The sequence below is a fragment of the Seriola lalandi genome, unplaced genomic scaffold (assembly GCF_002814215.2).
Source record: "Seriola lalandi dorsalis isolate HSWRI2012SDOR001 ecotype SW California unplaced genomic scaffold, Sedor1 jcf7180002054391, whole genome shotgun sequence".
Lineage (NCBI taxonomy): Eukaryota > Metazoa > Chordata > Actinopteri > Carangiformes > Carangidae > Seriola > Seriola lalandi.
This window is the reverse complement of record NW_019524944.1, coordinates 68,352-94,143: the sequence shown is the minus strand read 5'-3', so window position 1 is coordinate 94,143 and position 25,792 is coordinate 68,352. Positions and strand designations below refer to the sequence as shown.

The 25,792-nt window shown below is 44.6% G+C and overlaps 1 protein-coding gene across 3 annotated transcripts in view; it reads left to right on the top strand.

Moving 5' to 3' along the window:
• The first annotated feature begins 2,798 nt into the window (after positions 1-2,798).
• The window catches only part of slit1a (slit homolog 1a (Drosophila)), an 88,374-nt gene continuing 65,380 nt past the window's right edge, over positions 2,799-25,792 (top strand). For all 3 annotated transcript variants that reach the window (XM_087174887.1, XM_023409402.2, XM_087174886.1), the window contains exons 1-4: positions 2,799-3,423; positions 14,433-14,504; positions 16,846-16,917; positions 18,396-18,467. In XM_087174887.1, coding sequence (XP_087031013.1) covers positions 3,215-3,423; positions 14,433-14,504; positions 16,846-16,917; positions 18,396-18,467 — 425 coding nt within the window. In that variant the 5' untranslated portion in view covers positions 2,799-3,214. The remainder of the gene's footprint in view (positions 3,424-14,432; positions 14,505-16,845; positions 16,918-18,395; positions 18,468-25,792) is intronic.

Genomic DNA, 25,792 nt, shown 5'->3' with positions numbered 1-25,792 from the left:
GGAGCGAATTCAGTCTAGAACCGTAGTGAAATAATTTCTAACAGATCATTTGTGTTAAAAGATAAAAGCACTTCATTTTAAAGTTAAAATCCTTCTGTAGTTTTCTTTTCTTTTTTTTCTTTTTAAACAATGCATGGACAGAAGAGGATTTTTTCCCCCGCCTTTTCTTTAATGCACAGCTCTTCTGAACGTGAAATACAAATAACTTTGGTTGAAACATTCTGTGGAATTTTCTGGATGCCAGATCTGGTTTCTTTCTATTTTCTTTCTCTCTGACTATCAACAACATTTCAGTTTTTGTGTGGCAAGCATGCAGACGTTAACTGGTTCATTCCCCTATTCAGCAACGAGCAGCTGCCGGCTCGGTCTTGATGAACTTTTGATTCTTTTATTTCCAACTTTGGGCACAAGCTATAGGAAAATATTTGTTTGTACCCCACAGGGTTCGGCAGTACTGTGCATTTTTAAATTGGGTGTTATTCCACATTAATTGCTGTTCGTTCCTCACTTTCAGTCAGTTGTTGATGAGGTCTTGTGTCTTGCAAACTCTCCTCTCCCAGACTAATTGTAAATTGCTGCCATGTCCTCCCACAGCTTTGAGAGCAGCAGAATAATTCCTGTTGTCTATTTGTGCGCATTCCTATCACGGCTCTGTGAGAGGGGAGGGACGTTACCCCCACCCCCCATTACCACTAAACACCACTGTCTCCTCTTTAATTAGCCATTCATAGTCGGAAGATCTACACTGCACTGACACTTTTACTGGCACAGATGGAGCTTTTTTTTTTCCTGAGGTGTGTATTTGTAATAGTACACCTGCATGAGCACATACATCCACATGCACATGTTTCGAGTTGGTCAATGAACAAAGCTGACAGATGCACACAAAGTCAAATCTTTGTGCTTGCATCTTCCTTGCTTGTTTCTTTTTTTTTCTCTCTCTCTCTCTGTGCCTTTGTCAGTTAAAGTGAATGGGGTTCTTAGGTCTATGTGAGTGTGCTCACAAGTGGCTTTAACTGAGACATGGCCAAGTAAAGCTGAGCTGTTTGTTTGGTGACACTTTACTATTACTTATAGAGTGAAGAACAAATACCTGACTGACTCTGAATCAAGTATTATTTATAAAGTTGTACAGAAACAGGTACATGCTATGAAAATCTGTCTGGTTAGCTAGTTTATTATAATTAGTTTCTAGGCATCTGCGAATCTCACAGTGAGCACCTTATGAATCATTCGTGATTAATGCTTAGTCAGGTGCTAAATAGCACTAAACCACTAATGTACCATTCCTTTCTTGCTTGTCATTTATGTTAAAGGGTTTCTAAAGTAAAGCGTCGCCCCCACCGAACTAACAATTCTTAACTCAGCAGGATGCACTACATCACACGAGGGGATGCAAAAATAGTAACTCATATTTATGTATTATAGCAAAGAGGCCAATGTGTTAGTAATTGGTTTTGTGCCTTTCAGCAGCTGATTCAGCGTTAATCAAGGGTGCTTCATTAAGGAGGTGGTCAGCATGCAGACTCACAAATATCTAGGGTCTAATCATTACACACTGGTTCAATAAAAAAGTCTGTCCCAGGGACAGAAGTTAAGAAGTGCCTGTTGTTCCTCTTTTTTTCCACAGTGACCTCTCATAGTTTTCAGTTGTTTATTTTAAAGTGTCACCACTTGTTTAATCAAGTGGATAACATTCAACAATGAACTTTCGACTCAAGTCATAAAAATGAGAGGTCAGTTTCCTACCCGCATCCAGAATACTGATGAGCAGTTCCACAAACTGCAAATCAATACACATTAAGAAAGGGTTTCGTGAAAGCTACAATTACACTGTCAACAATGACTGGACTCTAATATATCCACTGTTTCAACTAAATGTCAACTATAGCAAAATAATATTTATTAAGAATTCCTTTAAAGTAAATAATGGCCCGCAGATGCTGCTTATCATGAAAGTTTCCCTTCTCAACACAGTCCAGTTTATGTCTGTATGCTTTTGAGTCCACTTCAGGGAATGCATGGTCCGGGCATTAAGAGAGGAATTATGTGCCAGTTCCTCCTATAAATCCAAATAACAGAGCAGGTATGGCTACGAGTGTAGCTGTTTGTCTTTTCATTTGTATATATTAGGATATAATCTCTGCTCCTGTGCCCATGCTGTGTGTAAAATATAGTGTTGACTTACTTTTTATGGCTGTGGTCTGCCTTCCCAACAGATCATGAATATTTGTGTGTGTGTGGCCACACTTGCTCTACATGTTAAAACCCACACCTACGGATTATTTATTCCGGCTTTTTGCCTCCAAGGACTGAGGTGTTGATTCCTCTCTTTCCCAGTGGATTCTCCTTCGTTACATGCACACATTCATGCAGACACACACACACACACACAGCCCAGTCTCCCCACAGCTTCTCCCTTCGGGCAGGGGTTATGCAGTGTCATGCAGGTTAGGTCTCTCTCTAGGGGTTCGCCTGGAGGCAAACCGGAGAGAAAAGAGGGAGTGGAGTGAGTGAAATAAAACAGAAAAAGAAAGATACTCGGAGTAGATTTGTGTTGTGAATAGAATCAAGGGAATTAAAGAAGGATCTCGAGAATGAGAGTGAGTTCAGGCAGGGTTCTGGTCTGTCTCTTATACACATCTCTCTGCTATTTGTAGATCCTTGTGATGGATGACTGGTGTGTGTGTGTGTGTGTGTTTGTGTGTGTGTATGTGAGAGAGAGAGAGAGAGAGAGAGAAAGAGACTGGCTTTTTTTTCTTTCTGCTCTTTCCTTATTCCCTCTCTCTTCAGGCAAGCAGAGCAGAGCGGGACTGAGTGAGAGGAGGACAGAGGCGCAGACGTGTGCAGACCAGAGCACAGCAACTCCACAAAGACAAGAGAGGAGAAGAGTTTGCAAGGAGAAAATTAAGAGAAAGAAAGCAGCTTTTTTTTTTAACATCAGCAAACTGTGGTGGATATCAAACCTACATCAAAAGAAATCTAGAAGAACAAAACAGGATTTGCTTTGCTTCACAGCTAAGAGGAAAATATTAGCATTTGTTACAGTTTTTTTTTTTCTATTTATATTCACCACATATATCAAATTATTGTAGAGGACTCGTGAGGTGTATCAGGACTCTTGGTTTTTGCAGAGAAGCAGAGAGAGAAAGGTGGACAGAGAGAAGTAGGGGTTTGTTTGAAGAAGAGCAGCAGGCTGCAGAAGGTGGTGAATATGCCCGTTAGAGGTAGCTGTTTTGGGGCAGGCATGGGCAGGCTGGCCAGGCAGCCACTCTGGATGTGGGTGGTGATGCTCTCTGCCCTGCTCATGGGCAATGCCAGTGCCTGCCCAGCCCTGTGTGCCTGCAGCGGCACCACAGTAGACTGCCATGGACTGGGTCTCAAAACCATGCCAAGGAGTATCCCCCGCAACACTGAAAGACTGTGAGTACCATCTGTACTCTACCTCCTGTGTGTGTGTGTGTGTGTGTGTGTGTGAGACAGAGAAACTCCCTGACTGTGTCCCTCTGTCTTTTCTCACTGTTTCCTCTCTGTTTCTTTGCTATCTTGTAGAAGTGTACATGACTTTGCTAAGACTGAAAGAGAACAATAGCCCTGCCTGTAAAGCTCTGTGCATATGAGTGTGCATGTGTGTGTGTGTGCGTGTGTGTGCGTGTATGTGTCAGTCAGTCACTCGCTGGCATTCCAGTCAGGTATAAATAGGCATGAGGGACTGGAAAAAGAGTAGGAGCAGATGTTTGCCTCTCACATGTGTCCATAATTTACTTACCTGCTTGTTTATGCTTTGCTTGTATGTATTTTATAATTTTTTTTTTTCTAAATCCTGAAATCGAATGGATTGAGTCAAATTTTTGACTTTTTAGAGTTTTAAAAGTAAAGTTTGACTTAAAGTTTAAATCTTAAATTGTTGAGAGACGGAACCAGATTTGCTACCTAGTCTATGATTATCTTACATTCTGTTATGTTTGGGAATATGTTTCCCCTACTCATATCAGGAGTCCTGTCCTGAGCACTGTGCCTCTCTTTATCTCTTTTCTTCCCCCCTCCCCACCCCTTTTCATTTTCTTTCACTCCTGGGCCAAAGACTCCCCTCTTTCCCCTCCTCAGTCCCCTAAACACTCACTCCACAAATTGTTAAATCATGTAGAAAATTAAGCAAATCTGCTACTTAAGTGAGTCTTGCACGAGGATCACGTAGCTGTCTTGTAAAACGGGGAGGGGGCGGCGGGAGACAGGAGGGAGAGGTGAGGCAGAAGCCGGCTTGCGGATTGGAGTTTCTCTGTCTGTTCTGACATTCCTCTGAAATATTCATCAGTAAATCAGAAGTGAGGAGTGCAAGGGGAAATAGATTGTTCTATTTCAGCTTTTAGAATATCAGTCCTGAATAAAACATGCGGTGGGAACGGAGGAGAGAAAGCCTGTGTCAGAGGCAGCGTTGGCATAGTGGGAGCTGTCTGCATATTTTATGCTTTTCATATTTAATTTCTAAGAACACCTTTTTTTTTTTTTTTGGCGTGGCGGTCTGCATGTTTCCGGGTTGCTTATGTGCACATGCTGGTTCAACATTGAAGCAGAGGGGAAACATGGTCATTTTGTGGTTTCCTTTTACATGAATGGCCATTCACACTGGAAATATACTCTGCCCCTTCACTCAAGAGCATTTTTGTGTTGAAAGTTGTTTGTGCATTCATTGGTCATGTACAGCAGAGGATTTTATCGTTGTAGCATCTCAAGCACGTCAAGCACACTCAGGATGCTGCGCGTTAAACATGATGTGTATAAAGGTCATGGGCAATTTATTCCTGGGTCGTTGCCTCTTTTTTTTGGGTGTGTGTGTGGTGCTGCATGTATTAGTTGTGTGTGTAGGTCACATAGAAGATAGCCATGTCTCCACGGAGAGGTACTACGCAACAATAGAGGCTCTGCTCTTTTGCGAGCCATTATATAGGGTGATTCATCAAGGTGGTTGTGCAAGTCAACACAGCCCACCGTGCTCCACACGATGGTCCCATGTGCATAGCTAGATTTATGTGTATGTGTTTGGGAAATATGTGTTCATGTGAATGAAACTGCAGAACCAATACTGGGGTCAAAGACGGGTAATAAGTAAGTCAAGTTCTTATAGAATAGTCCCAGAAGTTGGCGGTCTTTGTCTTTAGAAGTTTCTTAGTAGGAATTTGTCCAAATTACAAAGATTTCAAGCGTGTAATGTTCCAAAATGTACTCGCCTGGCTTTAATTAAAGGAGGGGGTAATATTAATGTCGGGAGGGAAAGCAGATGTGAGGTAAGAGGAAGCAAAGAAAGTAGAAAAGCTTCACTTTGTCAGGCTGGTTCGTCATATGTTTATGGATATCGGTGTGAATGCATACGTGTGTGTTTGCGCCCATGTATACAGAGGTGATGCTTTTGGGCGATAGAGAGTGTTAAAGAAGGAGGGGGTTGGTTTTTGGAGAAAGTGTGTGTGTATATGTGTGTGTGTGTGTGTGTTTGTGTGTGTGTGTGTGTGTGTGTGTGTGTGTGTGTGTGTGTGTGGGGCGGGGTGTGTGTACGCAGGGTGTTGAGACAGACAGCAGAATCCCATTTGCACTTGTCAGTTTGGGTTTGGATCAGGTCTGACCCCTGCGCTGCTCAGACTGAAGCCTGTAATGAGACTGCGAGCTCCACGTGTTAAAATCACACCCTGCCTCGTACGGGCCACCGGCCGCCTCCTCCCCCTCTGCATCCATCCTCTCTCTCCAGCTCTATCCCTGCCTCTCTCTTCTCCCTTGTCTCCAGGCCATTTCTTTATTCATCTCCTGTGGCAAAATATCACATTAACATGGTAATCACGCTGATATCAGACTACAGTGAGAGAACATCAGCATCTGTAAGGCTGATTAAAGTGGTTTTACACAGACAGTAAAGGGTGTTAGTTAAGCTTTTAGATAGACAGGTATTGACCAAACCTGCAGCTTTTCTCTCTCTGTGCTTTATCTCCCTAACAGCCCTGCTGCTGCTCAGATTAGTGTGTGTCTCATCTCAATGAGTTGCAAAAGCTGTATCTGTGTGTATGTGCGTGTGATTGTGAATGTGGGTGCACCATCACCTAATTGCAAAAAGCCGGTGTATTGATGATGGGTTTTCTGTGCCAGAAAATACCCTTTACTGAGATTTGGGGGTATGCTGGAACTCTTCCAGAATAGAGGAGGAGGTGGAGGCTGCACACCATATGTGTGTGTGTGTGTGTGTGTGTGTGTGCGTGCGCGCGTGCCTGTATAAATTTGACGTTAACTTGTGTTCCTTCATAAACGTGCGCATGTGCCTCCATATGTGTTTGTACATGCGTGCGGTGAATAAGTAATGTAAGATGAAAACACATGAGGGTTAGTGGTGTTTGAAGACGAGGGGCTCCCTCGCTTCGATAACCATGTATATGTATTTCGGGGGTTGGAGGTGGGAGGTGTGTGTGGGTGTGTGGGTGTGTGTGTGCGTGCGTGTGCCAGGGAATGCCTGCGGTGTTTTTGGCACCAGCACATAGCTGGTACAACTGACAGCTCACCGGCCACCTGATCCATAATTTACCCTGACAAGACTGAACACAGCCTGCCCACTACCTGCCAACTCTGGCTATGTGACTAGACAAAGAAGTGGGGTGAGGGGTGGAGCTGGGGAGGGGTTTGAGAGCAGGATGAGAAGATCCTTCAAGGCGAGGCTGGCACAGTAACTGAGGTGGTGATCACTAATGAAGGGATTACTGCGCAGAGGAGTGAAGAGACTTGTAACTCAACCACAAAGCTAATGAATGAATAAACGAGATTATGTTATTTATTATAAAGGGCTAAATAGGTCTAGCCTTGAGGCAAAGTGAATTTCATTCAGGTCCTTTTTTACAGTTTAATATATCCATCCTCATAGCCGGTAGTCCCATGAGGAGTGATAATGCCTGGAATGAAGATCATTCAGAGAATGTTTATGCTCAGTGTAGGATTGTGAAATTACAGGCCAGGGACTCAGTCAGTTCAATTTACTGCCTGTGCAACACAGCTGTGGTCTTTCCTCTTGTACTGAAGACTGATGTGGACTTCATCTCTCTCACTCTTGCTGTGTTTTGAGTTTTAGTATTTGTGAGTTGTTTTTGTTAGTCTTCTGGCCAACGCAGTATGTGGAAATAAAGTGTGGGTACTGGATTTTCTCAAATCGCTAATTACATTGAAGTAAATTGAATATTTTGGGGTTTTTGAGTGTTTGGCTGACAAAAGAAGACATATAAGGATATTGCCTTGACTTCTTTGTCTAGTCACAACAGTTTGCACTGTTTTCTGATGTTTTGCAGACCAGACGAGTAATCCATTAATTAACTAATCAACTAGTCAGCAGATTAAACAGTAGTAAAGATAACTGTTAATATCTGCAGCCTTACGTTACTATGCATCACTTTTTGCACTATGCACACATGTAGAGTCAGTGTGTTGCTTGTCTAAGCGAAGTGATGACAGAGTGCTTAGCATCAAAGCCAGCTGCTGTGTGTCTAAACACACCTCAGACCTACTGGCTCGCTCTCCTGATGAGCACAGCTACTTTATGGAAGTGTTTGATTGCACTCGTGAGAGCTAAGAAATGACCCCAGCAATGGGGTGCGTGCGTGCGTGTGTGTGTGTGTGTATGTGTGCGCGTGCATTCGTGTGTCAAAGAATGCCTTCCAAAACCAATGCCTGCACTTTTTCTACTTGTGCAAATCTGACACACTTACATATGATATGTGTGTGTGCATGTGCATATGTGAGTGTACATGCATGATTGCTTTGAACGCCTGTCTAAGAGTGGCTGTATCTCAGCAGACCGTGAAAATCGAATTTGGAGAATCAGCCTAGATCACCTTTCATCTCTCGGAAGTTCATCTTTGCTTTTAACCCTCCTGGCTAACCAGTAAGAAGCTGGCAACGGAGAGTGGAGGGGGTGGGTGATTTGTGTGTGTGTGTGTGTGTGTGTGTGTGTGTGTGTGTTACATCGATGAACGCTCTCCTGACATTGTAGATATGCCTTCATAATCCACATTTCACGCTAGTCAAGACGCTTTTGATGTGATACAAGTTTGAGAGGAAATTATAGACAGCTTTCCAGATGCAAAGGTATAGCATGTTAGTGCTGTGTCCATTGCAACAGTAGAGTGTAGTGCATAATGATTTAGTCATATTTAATTCTCAAAAACTAATGAAACAAATAAAACGAATCAGAAAAAAGTCAAAACTTTCCCACCTCAAGGCAGAATTATTCCACATAGTTTGATAAAAAATAATTATTTAAGAATTACTTTGAGATGCAAATTACATTTTTTACATTTTTCAATAATTTTCTCAATGTATTTTTTAATCCATTTTGTTATATTCTCTGACCAATGATACAAAACCAATAATCAAAATTCTCTTAATCTTTATCACTTAATCGTCTTGTTTCAGCTCTAAAATAACTTCTTATATTTTGCAGTGGGAGTTGGGAGCGTAAATATCAGTGGGAGACAGAAATGAACCGAGAACAAGTCTTTATTCTGAAGGTTCAACAGACAGAGTCAAGCACACATGCAGCATCCATCAAATTACCAGTCAGCAGTGCACATCTGTTGGGCAAACGTCTTCTCACTGTTCTGTGAGGAATAACTGAAACATAATAGATGTGGCAGAGCAGATGTTTTGTCCACGTCATACATGTTACAGTCAAAGTACACATTCATACAGCCTTAATGCCTTCACGCGGGACTCAAAGCCACAACAGAACCTCAGCCTCGTCACTGAACAAACTACAGATACAGTAGAAACCATGAAAGACCCCTCAGTCTCTGCTTCTACTACAGTCTTGTGTGTGTTCTTTCTCAAGCCTGTGGCTGTAACACACAGTGGAACAGATGTTTAATTGATTCACTTCGGCCTGAGAGAGTGTCATAAGTTATCTATGTTTGGTCAGCAAGTGTCTGTGTGCTACTTTCCTCCCTTGTCTTTTCCCTGACTCCTTCCTCCCATCTCCCAGTCTATCTTGTTCTCTGTCTAGTTTTTGCTTACAGCAGCATCTGCTACTTGGGGAAAAAAACAAAAAACACTGTGTGTCCTCGTCAAGGTTGTCGTTGTAGTGTGAAGGCCAGGTAAAAACAGACAGACGCTTGGGTTTGGAGGTCCCTGACTTTTACCTGTTGCTGTTTATAAAACGAGAGAAGCTCTGCAAGATGCAGGGTCAAGGCTTAAAAAGGGATTGTGTGTGTGTGTGTGTGTGTGTGTGTGTGTGTGTGTGTGTGACTGTGTGCAATACATGTGTGGGATCTGCTTGATGTTTTCCTTTCCTATCAGTAATCTTGCTCTTGAGGCCTGACTGAGCAGAATCAAAACTGTAAATAGCCCTTGAGGAGCCCAGGAGCCGGGAAAACACTCTCAGACATAGTCTTTCCAAACTGAACACACACACGTAGACGCTCGCTGGCACAAACACACACACACATACTAAAAATGTACAGTTGAGGGCCTTAACTGCACGTCTGAAAGCCACATTTCAGTGCAGAGGGAATGTTTTGTTCAAGCTGAGCAGAAATCTGACCTCTTGGTGTGGATAGAAGCGTTCCAGTTGGGTTTAAGAGTGTGTTGTTTTGGTCATGGTGGTCTGCTCTCTCTCTCTCTCTCTCTCTCTCTCTCTCTCTCTCTCTCTCTCTCTCTCTCTGTGAGCCCGGATGGTACTGCCTGGTCCTGTTGGACCAACTAGTATATAGGCCACTTTCTCCTTGTACTCTACCAGCCGTCGAGGCCTCATGTCTTCACTGACGTCTCCCAGACGGCTCATCAGCTCTTCACAGCTCCCCGGCTACTCGCAACACTCCACCACACTTCTCCACTCTGTCACTTTTAGGCAGCTAACAACACCGTCAGAGTAGCTCTGTCTTTTTTCTGTGTCTCAGTGACTCTATCTTTTTTTTTTTCCCTCCCTTTCTCTCCTCCTGTGTGTTTCACGGCTGTCACGTCCATATGTTGTAGAGTCTGGAGGAGGAGGAATGCTTCGCTCTTTGGCAGCTTCTCAACCTGTTCGGCCCATTCATTAGGGAGAACGCGTGCTGATCTGGTCAAATAGCATTATCAGTGTGTGATTGTGGTTAATGAGCATCCATGCTTGGGCTGTGCAGGACCTCAGGCTTCTGGTCGTCAGATTGTTTCCACAGTGAGGAGTATGGGCAGCGCCCTGCCACCGATCCTCAATCGGCTGGCTTCTGTCTTCCCTGCCAGGCTAAAGCTGTTCAGGACAAATGGTCCTGTGGTGCTGACAGCAGCGATACAGAATGGCTGCACTGCAAAAGAAATAACCTTTTAATAAGTCATTTAAATCTCATTTCAAAGATTTTGTGACAAGATGCATTTACTTCCAGTCAAAATCCTTACATGTAGGCCTCGTGTGGAGTCCGGTTTGAATGAAACTTTGACCTGCAATATAGCTACCAATGTCCAGTTTGACCTCTAGATGAAGGATTATCATGTTGCCATTTCAGTTTGTCCTTCCTCGACTGCATGCTGAAAGAAAATAAGCAACGGTATAGGGGGTGAATCACGGCCGTGAGTGCTATGATAGGAATAGAGGGTCGTGAGAGTTAAGAGTTTCTTGTCTTGCCTGTGACTAAGTTTTGCAGTGCCAGTTCTTTTGTGGCTACAAGCATAAGAATATTAAACTGAAGATTGGCACCAACAGTGGCCCATCTTTGTGAGTCATGTCTAACCTCATTATTGGGACACATTTTCCTGTACATGGCAGAAAGAGAGTGTGAGCACAATGCTCTCTCAATCCTAGAATCCAGTGTGGCAGCAGTGTCGCTGATCAATTAAAAACAGAGAGCTTTGACAAAACTCTTGAGATGTGAGAACTTTATATCGAGTGGTTTGGCTTTTTTTATTATGTAAGTAACTGACTCATCATTTTGACTTGTCTGCTGGCCCTCACTGTCCCACTGCATCTGTATTCATTTCAGTTCTGCAGTGTCTCTGCATAAATCGATAATGTTGGTGAAAAGCTGTACAGCCAGCAGTAGTTTCTCTCGTTACCATTATGTTCTTTTGCTCTGATGGGCTCCCAACAGAACACAATTGCCTCTCCCACGGGCACTGTTTGTGTACATCCCAGTAGGTGGGATTGTGTGCATTCCTTGATACAGTATATTTTTATGGTCTTTGTGTATGTGTGTAAGAAACGGAGTACATGTGGATATTTCTATCTGCGTGAGTGTTTCTGCACGCAGGCTTTAGCGAGGCAGTGTGTTTGCTTATCCTCCCTCTACTCTCCGGGCTTCATTTTTATGTAATGTTGCTCAATTCGAACCAGGTCCCCCTCAGCCGAGGGACCCCAGCAGCTGGCAGAAATAAACATAATGAGTTTTTCAGCATTGTAGCAGCGCTCTGAGCCCCTTTGAATTATAGAGATGTAGAGCGGTGGAGCATAGCTGCTGCGTGTCCACCCAAGGGAAGGTGCACCAGGAAGTACTCTCAGGCATCAATCAGCTTGGGAGGGAGGATGAAAAAGGATTAGATAGTGATGTCATAAATCCATTTGCTCTCCAGGAAGTGTGTCAGCACTGGGGATCCTTACAGAGTTTCCAGAGGATGGAACGGATTTGACTGAAGCAGTTGGAGGTGGAAATCCTTCGCTGTAGGAACTGGGAATGATACCTAATAATTTTCAGCCTCCAAAGTAATACTGAAGGACTGTAATGTGAAAACCTGCACAAAGTTAGTACTACAAAACATGTGGAGTGAGCGTGCCTTTGCTGCTGTGCCAAGAGCCATTTCCTAGCTCCCTTTGATTGTAAAACAAAGCAAAATAGCAGTGACTGATATTGTAGCTAATAAACAGCAGATTTTTCTCTGAGCCAGTGACACCATATATTACAGTGCCCTTACTTGATGTGAAATCAGCGCAGAGATGAGCACCCCTGACTCCAGACTCCAGACTGTACGCATGTCTAGAGTCCATATTCCCCTAGCTTTCTTTATTCAAGTTGTGGGTTCACCTAGATTTGTTCATCCATGAAGAACTCAGCAGCAATGTTCACTGACCATGGCATTTGCATACCACTATTTTCTGTACGTGTGCATGCACATGCAAAAGTTAACTTCCTGGGCTAAAGCTGATGTGAATCCCAGCTACTTTCCACCAACCACAGCAACAGAGCATCCTCACAGACAAGGGAGTAACTTGGCAAGTTCCCCCAGAGACAGAAAACTCTCCGGTCAGCAGACATTGTCAGATGGGTCAAACAACAGAAGCTGTAGCAGTATATATGAGCCATGTGCTCTTATCATAAAGCGTGAAGTGTCCGCCTTAGGAAGAGTTCCCTTTTTATGCAATATGCATGCGTGGGACAGTGAATTTCATAGATGTGCCATTTACAGCTCAGCAACAGTCAAATGCAGAAGGTCATGTCAACATGCACAAGTCATCAGTCCTTGAAGCACATGAGCTACAGCGAGAATGTTATTACCTGGGAAATTTTCAGGGACCTGAATATCACCTGGGCAATTTTCGAAGACTTGAAAACATTGCACGGTTTCTTTTGCAAAATGCCAGTGGAAAAGGTCAGAGTATGTCATAAACAGTGTGGATCCTGACTAGTTTAAACTTCACAGGATGCTGCTGACATTTGAGCATTGCCTAAATGTCACAGCACTGCTGAACAGGTGCCAATGTGGTTTTTAGGATGGGCTCTTATGGCAGGATATTGCAGCATCCTCCTGGGGGGCATTTTCAGGAAAAGCAAAATTAGTTCAGCTACAAGATCTCGACCAGCAAAATACTTAGAGATGTTGTTGCAGAACAGTGTTGATAACCCAGCCCTGGAGTACGCGCTGAAACTATGGCATGTCTCTTTTTACAGGATAAAGCGAGACTTCATTGCTGCAGGAGAAAAGTGTGGTTTCACTTGTTTACGTGTGAGTCATTTTCCCCACATATTTTCCCCTGCCATCCCTCACTTTAACCATCTCTTTCTCTCCTTCTATCTTCCACCTTCTTTAATGTCCTCCGGGTGTCATCAGGGGTGACCACCCTGAAGATAAGACACTGGAAATCCAGAAGCGTGTGTGTGGGTGTATGTGTGTGCGCCTATCTGCGTAAGCACCTGTAATGAGCACCACATGTGTGTGCATCGGAGCCCAGGCTAATGAAGCCCAGTCCATTATTTATTTCCCGTGGCCCTGTCGCTTGGCCTGTCGATGCACCTGTGTACACATGCGCGCATACACACACACACACACACACACACACACACACACACACACCATCTGTCTATAATGACCGTTCTCTTTCGTACTGCATAGCGCTACAGTCCCTGGAGTGGTCATTAGACGAAAGAAGGAGAGAGTGACTGAGGGAGAGAGACCAGTGCTTTGGGCGTAGATTTGGAACCAGTTTTTTGGTTGTGCTTTGGGGTGGGGGGTTGGGGAGGTCAGGGTAGGGTGGACCCATAATGCTTAGAAAGTGCAGTAGCACAGAGGAACTCAGCATATTTTGATTTCGCTCCCCACCTGGGTGGCTTGTATGGTTGGCGTGCTTTTCCTGCTTTCTTTTCCCTCTGTCATGAGAATACAATCTGCTACTGAGGTTATATGAATCTTCCACAGTGTTCTGCAAAGAAATAATACAATACTTTCTTATATCAGCAGAGGTAACTGAATCCACCAAACCACTGCGGGTGACACTGTCAAGTTCAGCATGCTGCCACTGGAGTTAACGAAAACACAACAATTATTGTCAGCCGTTAGATGATGGATAACTTGTTAGAGTCCAAAAGTAAATTCAAAACCTCTCTTTTTCTGCTATTTTGTCTCTCCCTTCTTTTACAGTGACGGCCAGCTCTCAGCAGGGAGGCTGCTCCCATTATATCCACAGCACTTAGCTTTCTGGCCTTGTGGCCCTACCCAAATCCCCTCCGCTGGCTCCTGCTAATCCCCACCAATAGTAGAAGGACGTGGCCGACAGAGGGGGGGGGGGGAATAGAAAGACAAACAGGCAGCTCAAATGTGGCTTCCATTTTAATAGGACTTCTTAATATCTCCCAGTGGTATCACAACTAAGCGTGAACTTCCCTTTGACACAACCTGATTCTGGTTCTACTCTGCAATGTATGTTACATTTGACATCACATTTGAAGCAATTTTCATTTCATATAAAGACCAGCAATTACAGACATTCTCAGCATACATTACACCACTACTATAATTTAACAAACAGCTTGGGGCACTGTATGTGTGCATCATGTGTGCGTGAAATGTGTGGTCGTGTGTGTTGCAAAGCTGCAGATAAGATTTTGTCTCAGGTATCAGTAGACAAAGATGCCTCCACGCCACCGTCTGCTCCTTTTGTCATCAGGCTGATGAACAGGTCCAGAGGGAGAGTAAAGGTGAATTATTCATCCAAATTTGCGTGTCTGTCTTCGCAGGGAGCTGAATGGGAATAACCTCACACGCATCACCAAGAGTGACTTTGCTGGACTCAAGTACCTCCGAGTTCTGTAAGTACTTGCCTTCCTGTTGATGTGTGATGATGAGATGTTTGTATGTGTATCTGTGGTGCATGTCAGTGTCAGAGTTTATCTGTTTGTGCGTACCAGAGCTTGCAGTTCACAAGTTGTACAGACTTGCTGCTCAAATTAGCATAAACCCAGCGAAGCGGAGATGCTTCTGTCAAGAGCCCTACTCAGGAGTACATTAAGCTGCTGAGTGACTGCAACTAGTGATGTAATGGACTTCTCTCTTACTGTATTCTGTCTGTTGTAGTAGCACTTATTGTCCCTTAGACACACACACACTCACTTGCCCTTTGTTCCCACACATCAACATGTAATGTGTACACAAGCGCAAGTCCTAAATAGGCTCTCAACACATTTAACATATTCAGGTGAAGTCATTGACTCCCTCCATGTTGAAATTAAAAAGCACTTGTGACTTAAAGTAGTTGCACAAGTGTCTATATGTGTGCGCACACACTTGTGTGTAGTGCCATAGGTGATAAAAACGCTGCCAGAGGGGAAGCTGTGTAGACCTGAACACGTTTTAGATGTAACACGAGCTGCACATAATTCCTGCTACACAGCAAAGCCCGACTATTTTCAAGCCTCATCGTTACTCGCCCATCCCCCTGCTCCCCCCTTTTCTTTTTCTCCTTTGCTCCCACAGCTCCTTGTCCCCTCTCGTCTTCCCATGCATGCCTCCTTTTCTGCACCATCTTCTACCCCCACGCCGAGGTTAAATGCCTTCATGTCGCCAGCTTGTCACTAGCAAGTAAGAAGGAAACAACTCCTTGCAGGGGTACTAAAAACAGAACTTCCCTTGCTGTAAAAGCCTGATTCTCTCACACCACCACCACCACCACTGCGCTACATGTAACACACTCTCTTTCTGCAATGTCAGCCAACCATATACATGATGCATGATTAGAATGGTGTGGGTGCATGACATGTCTGCATGCGCAAAAGTCTGCCTCTGTGTATTGGGTCTGATCTTTCTGGGGCAACAGCCACAAGACTAACAGCAGGTCGACCTCTGATCCTGCTGACCCCGGGGCAACCCTCAGAAGGAGCCAAACAGGAACAGAGGTTTATCTTTACAGTCAGCTGCCATCCATCCTGTCAGTCTAAAATCAACACAGCTGATTTACCATCATTCTTCTGGCACTGGGTGCTTGGCTGGTCTAGATCAGCAGTGTGTGTGTGTGTGTGTGTGCCTGTGTGTGTGTGTGTGGGGAGATGCAGAACAATAGAGGAACAATCTTTGGAAAAATAGATCACAGAAATTGAAGGCTACATGCCCTCAGACTGTCTGCAAAAAACTTTTCTCAATTCAAAAGTACTCATCACAATTTTTTTTCACTTCCATCTAAATTCATGAGAAAGAGATCGGAGGTGAATTGCACTTTTCTCTCTATGTTTATGGAGTGCGAACAGTGATTAGCATTTATATTCGATGGGGAGGAGGCCCAGACTGCTGAGCTGCAGCGCGGCGTGGCCTCACAGGAGACATGAGAGGTTGCCTTCAACACAGAACAGTTGTATACGTAATGAAGGAAAGCTCTTGTTGCTTCTAAAGCTGCTGGACACTTTTCTCTCCTTCCTGACCTTGTGTTATTGTAACACTTCCAAAACCATCCAAGCCTCTTTTTTGTGCGTTAGCTTTGGCAGTGTAGGTGGGGAAAGGAAGTGTTCCTGCATGTGTGTGTGTGCATGTGTGTGTGTGTGTACTGTATATTTGTGTGCATCCATGTTTGTTTGTGTTCGACTAATAGCCTTGATGTAGTGCCTGCAACTCTGATACTCTCCAACTATGCTATCCAACAGGTACACACACACACACACACAGAACCTACTTTCCTTTGATTGTGCCAATTGTAAAAACCTTGGAGCCCACATTAGTTTCCTCTCTAACACTTTCTGACCCCCTGCCTACCTTTCGTCTCGTCTCCGCCCAGCCGCTACACCCAGTGGACCACACCAGAGCCCGGACCCACACTTTCTGAGCCACCTTGGAAACTTTCCTGGCTGCTATCCCTGCGTCTATTGCCAAGATTCCACACTGTGCCCTCAGTCCACACCACTGCCCCTCTCTGTGTGTGTGTGTGTGTGTGTGTTTGTGTGTGTGTGTGTGCAAGAGAGAGAGAGAGAGAGAGAGAGGTGTTGAATATACTGCACGCAGCTTGAATATACATACTGCAAGAAGTCTTGCCACCCAAACCCCAAAGCCCCCTATACTTTGTTAAAGCCTGAGTGACCGTCTACAGACTCGTAAAAAAAGTCAAAGCCACACTGTATCATGTAGTTTCTAAGGCTCTCTGTCTGTTCTCTCTCTCTCTCTCTGCAGGCAGCTGATGGAGAATCAGATTACTGTGATCGAGCGTGGGGCTTTTGATGACATGAAGGAGCTGGAGAGACTGTGAGTACAACCAAGGCTGACAAGCAATAATACATTTTTATTTCTCTGCTAAACTTGAACTTCAAATCGTACTGATCTCTATTCAGCTCTTGTATTAGTTGAGTGTAATGAGCCTAACAGGAGGAACTGACTGTAAATGGTGTATCAAGTGTGAGGCACTTCCCTGTCATTTCATTGTGGTCGGATGGTGCTGAGAGGGTACAGCGTGGGCTGGGAGTATTTTTTTTATTAGCTTTGCCTGACAGGAATGCCCTCGGTGGGATGTGTGGGCTTAAGAGGCCTCCCCCACCGCAGACCCTGGCTCATCTGGACAGCACCAGGACTCCTCGGCAGCTTGTAAACTGGCTGGGAAAACACACAGACAAACACAGTCAACCACACCTCAACCAGCTCATTAGCAAATCAATAGTGCTACCCACATGGAAACCTGCACAGCAGATGATTTTATGGACACATGCCGTCATGCACACATAGTGGTTAACTTTCCCCTGATCTGAAACCCACATTAACAATTTACATTACCATACTGGAGGCCGTGTAACAACTCGCCTTCCCTCCTCCACCGTATTCAACTGATCCCAAACATTGGGTAGACATATCCATGTGCCAGACCAATGTGGAAATTAAGCGGCTCGTTTCTCTAATGTTTAAAAGCCACTTACCCACCAGCAGGTACAGTTCAGTGTGAACGGAGCAGCAGCAGACCATTAATGCCCATTACGCACTAAATCTCCACCTCAGCTGGCCAAGCACTCTTCTTAGTGTATACAGTGAGTGGCACAGGTCCCAACATCTGTCTGAATGTGTCTGAAGGCATGGCAGCGGCCTGCCTTACAGATTTGTAGCCTCTCTGTGCCACAGCCGCTGCATTCACTCCCATGTGCCTCCAATGGGCCATTCAGAGGGAAGAGAGTTGTGGTTTCCAACAGATTAGCAACAGTCTGTTCCTCATTGACTTAATTGTTGTATTTGAATAAAGCCTGCCAGTCTTGGACGTTAGTTGTTCGACATGGAGTCTGTTGCCAACCACCATTCCTGTCAGTGCTTCCTTGGGCTTGAATACGCTCATCCATTTCTCTTAATTTTATTTAGAAACATCTTGTTTTGATAGTTTTTCCCAGATAAAATCTGTTCCTGTTCAGATAACTGGTGGATGTAATTCACTTGTTTAAATGGGAATGTTGCTATTCCGTTACTCTGGGAAAGTCACAAGAGCGCTGAATTCTACTAAGCGCAGCATTGTAATTTAACTGTGCGGAGATAATTTACGGCTCTGTCTCTCACTAGCAGTTTAATTCCCCTGAACTTTCAGCTGGATATTTATGTGACATTCTGAGCACAGTGAAACACAATAGCCTGTGGCTAAGCCGATTCTACGGCAGCTAGCAGAAATTATTCACAGCCTACACACTCAAGGGCACACATGCATAGACACACACACAAACTCACTGGTTGATCATATGTTTTCCCTGCCGCAGGCGGCTGAACCGTAATCAACTGCAGCAGCTTCCTGAGCTGCTGTTTCAGAAGAACCCTGCCCTGTCTCGACTGTAAGTTCACTTTTTTTTTATTTCATTTGAGTACACGCTCATTTTTTCTTTTCTGTCAGTATACACACCATCTCTGTTTGTCTTTCCTTTATTATGTAAGCCACCAAAGTTGCTCTCAGAGATCTGATGTACTACAGCTATATACTGCACGGCATGGTTTCAAGAAGTCTGATGAATGTTTGCTTTGGTTTGGTTAAACATAATTAAAGAACAATTTAGCTTCAATTGCGCTTGCTGGAAGGTCATCAAGTCTCATTAACATTAAGACTTATTAGGTGAAGTGTGTGAATTATACCCTGTGATTTCCACTGTGCTGTCTGTCTGTGAGACAAAATGAACCGGATGAGTGGAAATCTTGAGTTCTTTGCACATTGTTGGGCCTTCATGCCAGGTCATCTGCAGTTTCTCTGTGCTCGCCTGTCTGCAAGAGAATCCACTGGTGACAGGGAGTTGGTGTGACATTGGGACTTGAACTAAGGGACACATTAGACTTTGAACTCTGTTCCAGGTGAAAGGATGTCTGTGTTACTTAATGAGGTCGTTTTATGTCACTGGAGAGGTCCCTAAATCTCCCTCTGCCAATGGACTCAAATACCTCCATCCTATGAAAGAAATGTGTCATCAAAGTCTTGATTTTGTTTCAACTTGTGAAGACCTATCCGATAATATAACACACCAACATATTCTTACACTCATGCACCCCATACAGTGAGACAATCCCACAGTAATGCTAAACTTTTATTCCCATCTGCAACGAAGCTCCATGTTTTTTTTTTTTTCATGCTTCAGGATAATCAGCGTCCCTGTTGCTAGCTGATCATTCCAGCTCCCATTATTTCAGTTCAGATTACCTTAAGCATCTGGGAATAATGAAACAGTGGGACATGGAAAAATCATTTCCCTCCCTTCTATCCACATAGTGGTGCTACTAACCCATGATCCCGGCCTCAGCCCTCCATCTGTTTATCTTGCGTTTGATGTTTTAACACCATCTTGAATCTATCTGTCACTTCCTCGCAACTATCTCCCCACGTCACCTATCATTATGCCAAAACCAACCTGTGGGACTTAAGGGCAAAGCCTCATCCTTTTTGGGGGCAAGGCTGGCCCCGCTTGTGGCTTGCTAACACTGAGCAGCACTGAGTTGTCTGTCTAGCTGGAACAGACGCAGAGCAGACCGAGGCCTTCCAGACCAGTGGATGGCCTTGAACAAGCGTGATTAGTCCATCTGGAGCAGCGGGCTTTGCCAACAGCCAGAGGATTGTGCTAGCACAGCTCCCCTGTTTCATCCAATCTAACTTCACGCTCATTATTCTAAACCTAGCGCTGGCTTTTCTGCCATGTTCTGGAGAATGAGACTTTGTTTAACATTGCTTAATCGAATCGTGATGTGTCTGTGTATACACTCATTTGTTCTTTATCCTTGGCTGGATGAAAGAGAACGGTAATGGATCTTGTAGCTTTTCAGGTGTGGAAGTGCCGTACATTCTTTAACAGTAAAAACAAATCTACCATCCAGGGCCGTGGAATCAAATATAATGCAATCTTTATGGTGCCTGTGTTTGACTGATAGATACTACTTTATGAAAGACTTTTAGTGCTTGTAAAAAAAATTAGGTCTAGTAGCGTGGGATCCGGACCAACAGTAGAAGACAAAGGTTTTTCCTAATGTGTTTCTTAACTCCTGAGCGGTGTGTCTGGGCCACACCGTAAGTTCTGGTTCCAGTCTGATGCGGTTAGGTTACAGCCTTGTCTCGCTCCCGCCAGCAGCTTTTAATGGACTTAAAAGGTTCTGAGCTCCCAGAGGAAGACTTTTGCCGCTATTTCATTTCAGCATTTGTGTGTGTGTGTGTGTGTGTGTGTCTGAGGATGACATAGAGAGAGACAGAGAGAATGAGAGTCTATGGTTGCGTTTGTATGCGTGTGTTTCTTTGCACTTGCTCAAAGTTCTCACCAGGGCTTGTTAGGGTCTGCCTTTATGATCCTAACAAGAGGGTTAATGTGAAACCCCGCTGCCCTCAGGTGGAGCACTAACCCAGATGGTTTCTGTCCTCATGGACGCAGGATTAATTGTCCCCCTTCTCCTTTTCTTGTACTTTTTACACTCTTCCTCTCGCTCTTTCTCTCTTTGCACGTTCTGGAGTGAGGGCTCGAGGAAAAGCTTGTATAACAAAGTGGCTATTTGTCTTAGACACCCCGCTGAGAGGACAAACAGAAAGAAGGACGTCGGGGATAGAGGAGGGAGGGATGGCAGATGAGATCGTTGCTCTCATTAAACTTTAGAGGAAAAGCTAGCTGGGTTAATAAAAAGGCTGTCGGTTAAATGAGCAATGGAGTGTTGTTTTGTGGGGAGTTTTCAAACACTTGACTCCCATGCAGCCATTAAACTAATGGGGTAATGAGTTTTCACTACAAAGGGAAGATGGAGAATTAATGCAAGTGTTTTTACTAGTACGCAGATTTTGAAAAAATGGCACAGTTTTCTATTGACTTCACTAAAACCTTCTAATAGGAAAAAATGAGAACAAATTCATACGTAGATATAATAACTTTTTAACTTTTGCTTGAACCTAAATTGGTTGAAAATGTACTGTATTCTTTGTTTCATGTGCAAAACAGAGCTGAGGTAGTGCGAGTATATATTACTGCTCTCCGTTTTGAGAGCCTACCTCTTTATCTGCGCCCCTGCTCCTCTGTCTCTTCCCATGCACGAGAGATACCAGAGACAATGATGCATGAGCGGCAGAGGAGAGATAATTGGAATTGATTAGAGATGATTAGAGATAGTTAGAGTTAGTTAAAGCTGCCTGTGATGGATGGCACCGACGAGAAGGTATGGGAACCGGCGGCGCAGAGGTGATAGGCGCTGCACAGAACATCAGTGAACAATAACAGTGAAAATAGAGTTGCATTCATCACTGTTAACGACCTGTTGCCCCCCAGCCCACCACCCCTGACTTCTCCTCATCCCACTTCCACTGCACTTCAGATCTGTAATCTACTCATCCATGTCTGTAATTAGTGTCTTTTCACAGTGGGAGAGCAGGAGGAAGGAAGGATGGCAGGATGGTGGAAAAAAGAGAGGATAGGTGAGAGGAGTCGGAGGAGTGCAGAGCCTGATATCTGGCCCCGGGGGAATAGCATCTGGTTTGGGCTCAGGATGGGGGGTTGGGGGAGCGGAGGAGGCAAAGGGGTATTTTGCGGTTTTTGATTACCGTGTTGCTTGTTGCTGCCACAAACAAATGCCGGCAACAACACAAGCTTGTTTGAAAGGGGTGTTGCTTTCATTAAGGGCTAATGTGCAGTATTATGCGGTGGGGTGAGGGGACAGTTAGGAGAGGTTTTCCCTTGTGTATCTCCCCGGGAGGTATCGAGAGGGAGGAGGGGGGAGGGAGGAGGGAAGGGTGTGGTAGTACCTGCGCTACAGGGGAGCTGAGGAAACCCTGGCAAAGGATTGGAGAGGGGGTGTGTCTCATCCTCCTTTAAGATCCCTTTTTCCATCTTTCATTTTCGTGTTAACGCTTGACGACGGGTATCCTGATATACACAAACCTTAAACACAGGCTGAAATACTGGCTGGGTGACATACAAGCACATGCGCACACACCCACAGAAGAGAGGAAAAAAAAGAGGGAAAATGTAAATAACACCAATTAGACACAAACACACACAGAGTAACACTATAATTACATCTCTGTGTGCTAATGTGTGGATGGCAGGCATACACAAGGGATTACGTTCTTTATATGGCTTTGACTGTAGATAAAAGAGCGGCTTCAGCTATGTGTTGATTCCGAGCTGCCTGTTCTGTGTTTGTGTTGGAGAGATGCTGCTTTCTGTTTGTTGATCGCTTGATGCCGAGGGAACGGTAGCTGAGAAAAAAAGAATTGTTAGGAGGAAGGAAATCCAGAATAAATAATGTGCACTATCATTAAACCTATAAATCATCTCTCTGTCACAGTCTTCCCACTTGTTTTGGACCTTGTTACCGTCCAATATACAGTATTTTCTCCTTCTCGTTTGCTGCAGATTGACTGGCTTGCAAACTCAATTTGTTGTTCCAAAACTTTTTGTGCCACAAAGCAGGCAAAATAACTTTCAACTTTTGACTTTTTGTTTATGACGGCATGAAAGACTAAACTAATTTTTTTTTTTCCTTCCTCGTGACTGTTTGTAAGTGTTTGTATAATACTGTGCTGTGCTGTGCTGTGCTGTGCTGTGTGTGTGTGTGCGTGCGTGCGTGCATGTCTGGCAGGCTGTTAATGGTCTAAGCTGGTCTTGTCGTTTCCTTCGCTTTGTCTCTGCTGATGAATGACCTGCCTCGACGTGCTAGGTCTCTCTGCCTCTCTCAGAGGACCGTTTGGGCCCCCGCTTGGCAGCAGTCCCCATGGCAACCCGTTTTCATCTGGAGGTTTCTGTGCCATCGATGGCAGACATCCTGATTTCTTGACTGTGGTTTGTCTGACACTAAGTAAACACTGACAGCAAAGAGTTCAGTGAGGGAAGTTAACTTTGGGCACAGTGAAAGCATAATACCTGCATGCATCAGAGAAACTGGCTGCTTTACTTACCAGCAATGGGATCTATCCTTCCAGATAGTTATGGTTTATTTTATCCAGATTTAGAGATATATGTGTCTGAAATTTGGGACGCTGAAGACTGAAAAATTTAACAGCAGCATCACTTTACAATCCACTGAACACTCACGCAAAACTGTCAACAGTTTTTAGAGGGACTATTTTCTTTGGTAGTTCTGAAAATGGTTGACAGTGATATATGTGGATTATCTAGAGTAATAGGGAGACTGCTTCTGGAGAGGGATACAGCTGCTGAATTTCTAAAATGTTATTTTTAAAAGCTGTGAGCACCAGAAACAAGACTTAATTCTCCTCCATCATACTGCTGTCAGAAAAGATATATCAAAACTTGAACAAATGGAACCAAAACTGTCTGCATGGCTGGATAGCACGAGAAATAAGTGAGGATTTTTCTTTTCAACCTAATCTCAGTGACTCTTTTAAGTTCTAACTTTCTAGATGCAGGGCTGGAGTTTAGGTTTGTGCAGGACTCTGAAGTACCTGACCTGGCTGCCAACCGAAAAATACCAAGCAGGCCTTAACTCCTTGCCCCTGCCCCTCTTCCTGCCCCTGTCCTTGTCAGCTGGTAAAAGTGGCTTTTATGGCTTGTCGCTGTTTTCTTTACGAGTCGGACTGTGTGTGAGAGAGAAATGCAGACCAAACCATGTGAGGAGAGCGGAAGCCAAAAGGGGGTAATTTAAAAACCACTCCGCCATCTGAAATATTCACAACCGCAGCACAATGGGAAAGAAAGAGAGAGAGAGAGAGAGAGAGAGAAAGAGAGGACAAAAAAAGCAGACAGAATAAAGAGGAGGAAAGTGAAAGAAGAGAGAGTGAGACGGTCAGAGGTGCAAAAGAGAGGAGCAAAGATGCAGCGAAAGCAGGAGAGAAACAGCAGTGTTTATATTTACTAACGATTCTGTGTCCTTCCTCATGAATAATTGAACAGATGGATTGAGGCTTGTTAAATATTCACACTAAAGCGCTGGGACATCAGTGCTGTTTTGTGTGTGTGTGTGTGTGTGTGTGTGTGTGTGTGTGTGTGTGTATGTATGTGTGTGTGTGTGTGTGTCTGTCCAGTGTCTGGTACACACTGCTGTACATACCCGCTCATACCAGCTCTGATGCTCTAAATAATTGTACAAGCAAACATTCACACACACTCACACACAAGTTCTTCTGCAATGACCGTCCTAATCAGACACATGTGAACATTCTTGTGTGTGTGTGTGTGCGTGCGTGCGCGTGTACGTACGTCTTCACATTGGGGACTGGCCTGGTCATTATGAATTGATACGGCATGAATAAGACATCACAGTGTGGTCTAGATCCGTCATGAGTATACACACACAGGGATTTCACTCACGGAGCTGCCGAAGAAGGAGGCCTCCTCCTCCTCCTCCTCCTTTCTGTTCCGCTGCCGACAGTTCGCCTCTGTGATGGCTGGCCTCGCCTGGTCCAGATTGGACCTGACACACACGGGAGAAAAGGCTGCCCTCATGTCCTCACCCACACATGCACGCACAAACACACATACCCACACTTACTCCTTGGAATCTCAAAGCAGGGGCTTGAGGAATGCTACAGTCCCAGCCAGTAATAACCCATATAGTCGTGGTTGGGTTGTCCTGCTTGAGTGTGTATGAACACATGGTTAGTAGACATGTGTGTGCATAATGGCTCTGTACAGTCAAGCAGCATGGAGTATGAATGCAGCAATCAGAATGAGAAACCCAGTTCGTTCATCACGGCCATAATAGAGTGCAATCTCCCTGCGATAGGTGTTTCCCTCACTCAGCACATCTGTCCGTCTCGTTACAGCTCGGTTCAAGACCTGGGGTTTCGATCAACGCTATCTGCTTAGGATCATCATGTGGAAGTGTCGTGTGTGGGGAGCTTTGCAGGATGACCACAGTATCTGTGTGTAATCTCTAGTTATGAGCTGTTAGGGTCTGGACTCGAGACTCTGGAGCTCAGTGTTGGAAGTAGCCCAAGCAGACCCAAACACAGCCTCTCATCCCACGGGCGAGGCAGGGAAGAGGGAGAGGGAGAGGGGGGTCGAAAACCCTTCCCAACATCCTCCTGAGCAGGAGGAAGCAGGAAAGCGTCCCACACATGCGCATGTGTTGCCCCAGCACACATGCCCAGCAAACCCACACGCGTACAGTAAATGATTGTTCCAGCCCTATCCTGTGGCCTCCGGCTCTGTCTCTGATTCAGAGATTTAAAAAGAACAAACAAACAAACTGCAGGGCAAATTATGCCTTCAGACACACACACACACACGCAATCACACAAATGCCACTGCACACATACTTTACCCACCTCCTGCTGACTTGCTGCTGTAGCAACCAATGCTCTGCGGGGCTCGGACTCAGGCTGTTTACCTTTTCCGAGCGAGCGGAAGACACACAGAGAAAGGAAGAGTCGGGAGGTGAAATGTTTTTTAAAAAAAAAGGAGCCTCATATTTTCTGAACGAGATCTGATCCATTTGCTTGGGAAAAGTGTGGCGTAATGGATGGAAAGAGATTTTTGGATTTTTAGTTGTGTGTGTGTATATGTAATTATAGGCTCTAGATGCATCCCTTTATCCTCTGGAAGGAGAGTTTTTGGTTGAACTCTTTTCCTCTTCCCCCGTGGCTATATTTCTGTGTGTTTGTGTATATGTGTGTGTGAACTCTGGGCTCTGTCTCCTCTCTGTCTGTGGTGAGCAGGTCCATTCCTAGGACTTTATACTTAGCACACCT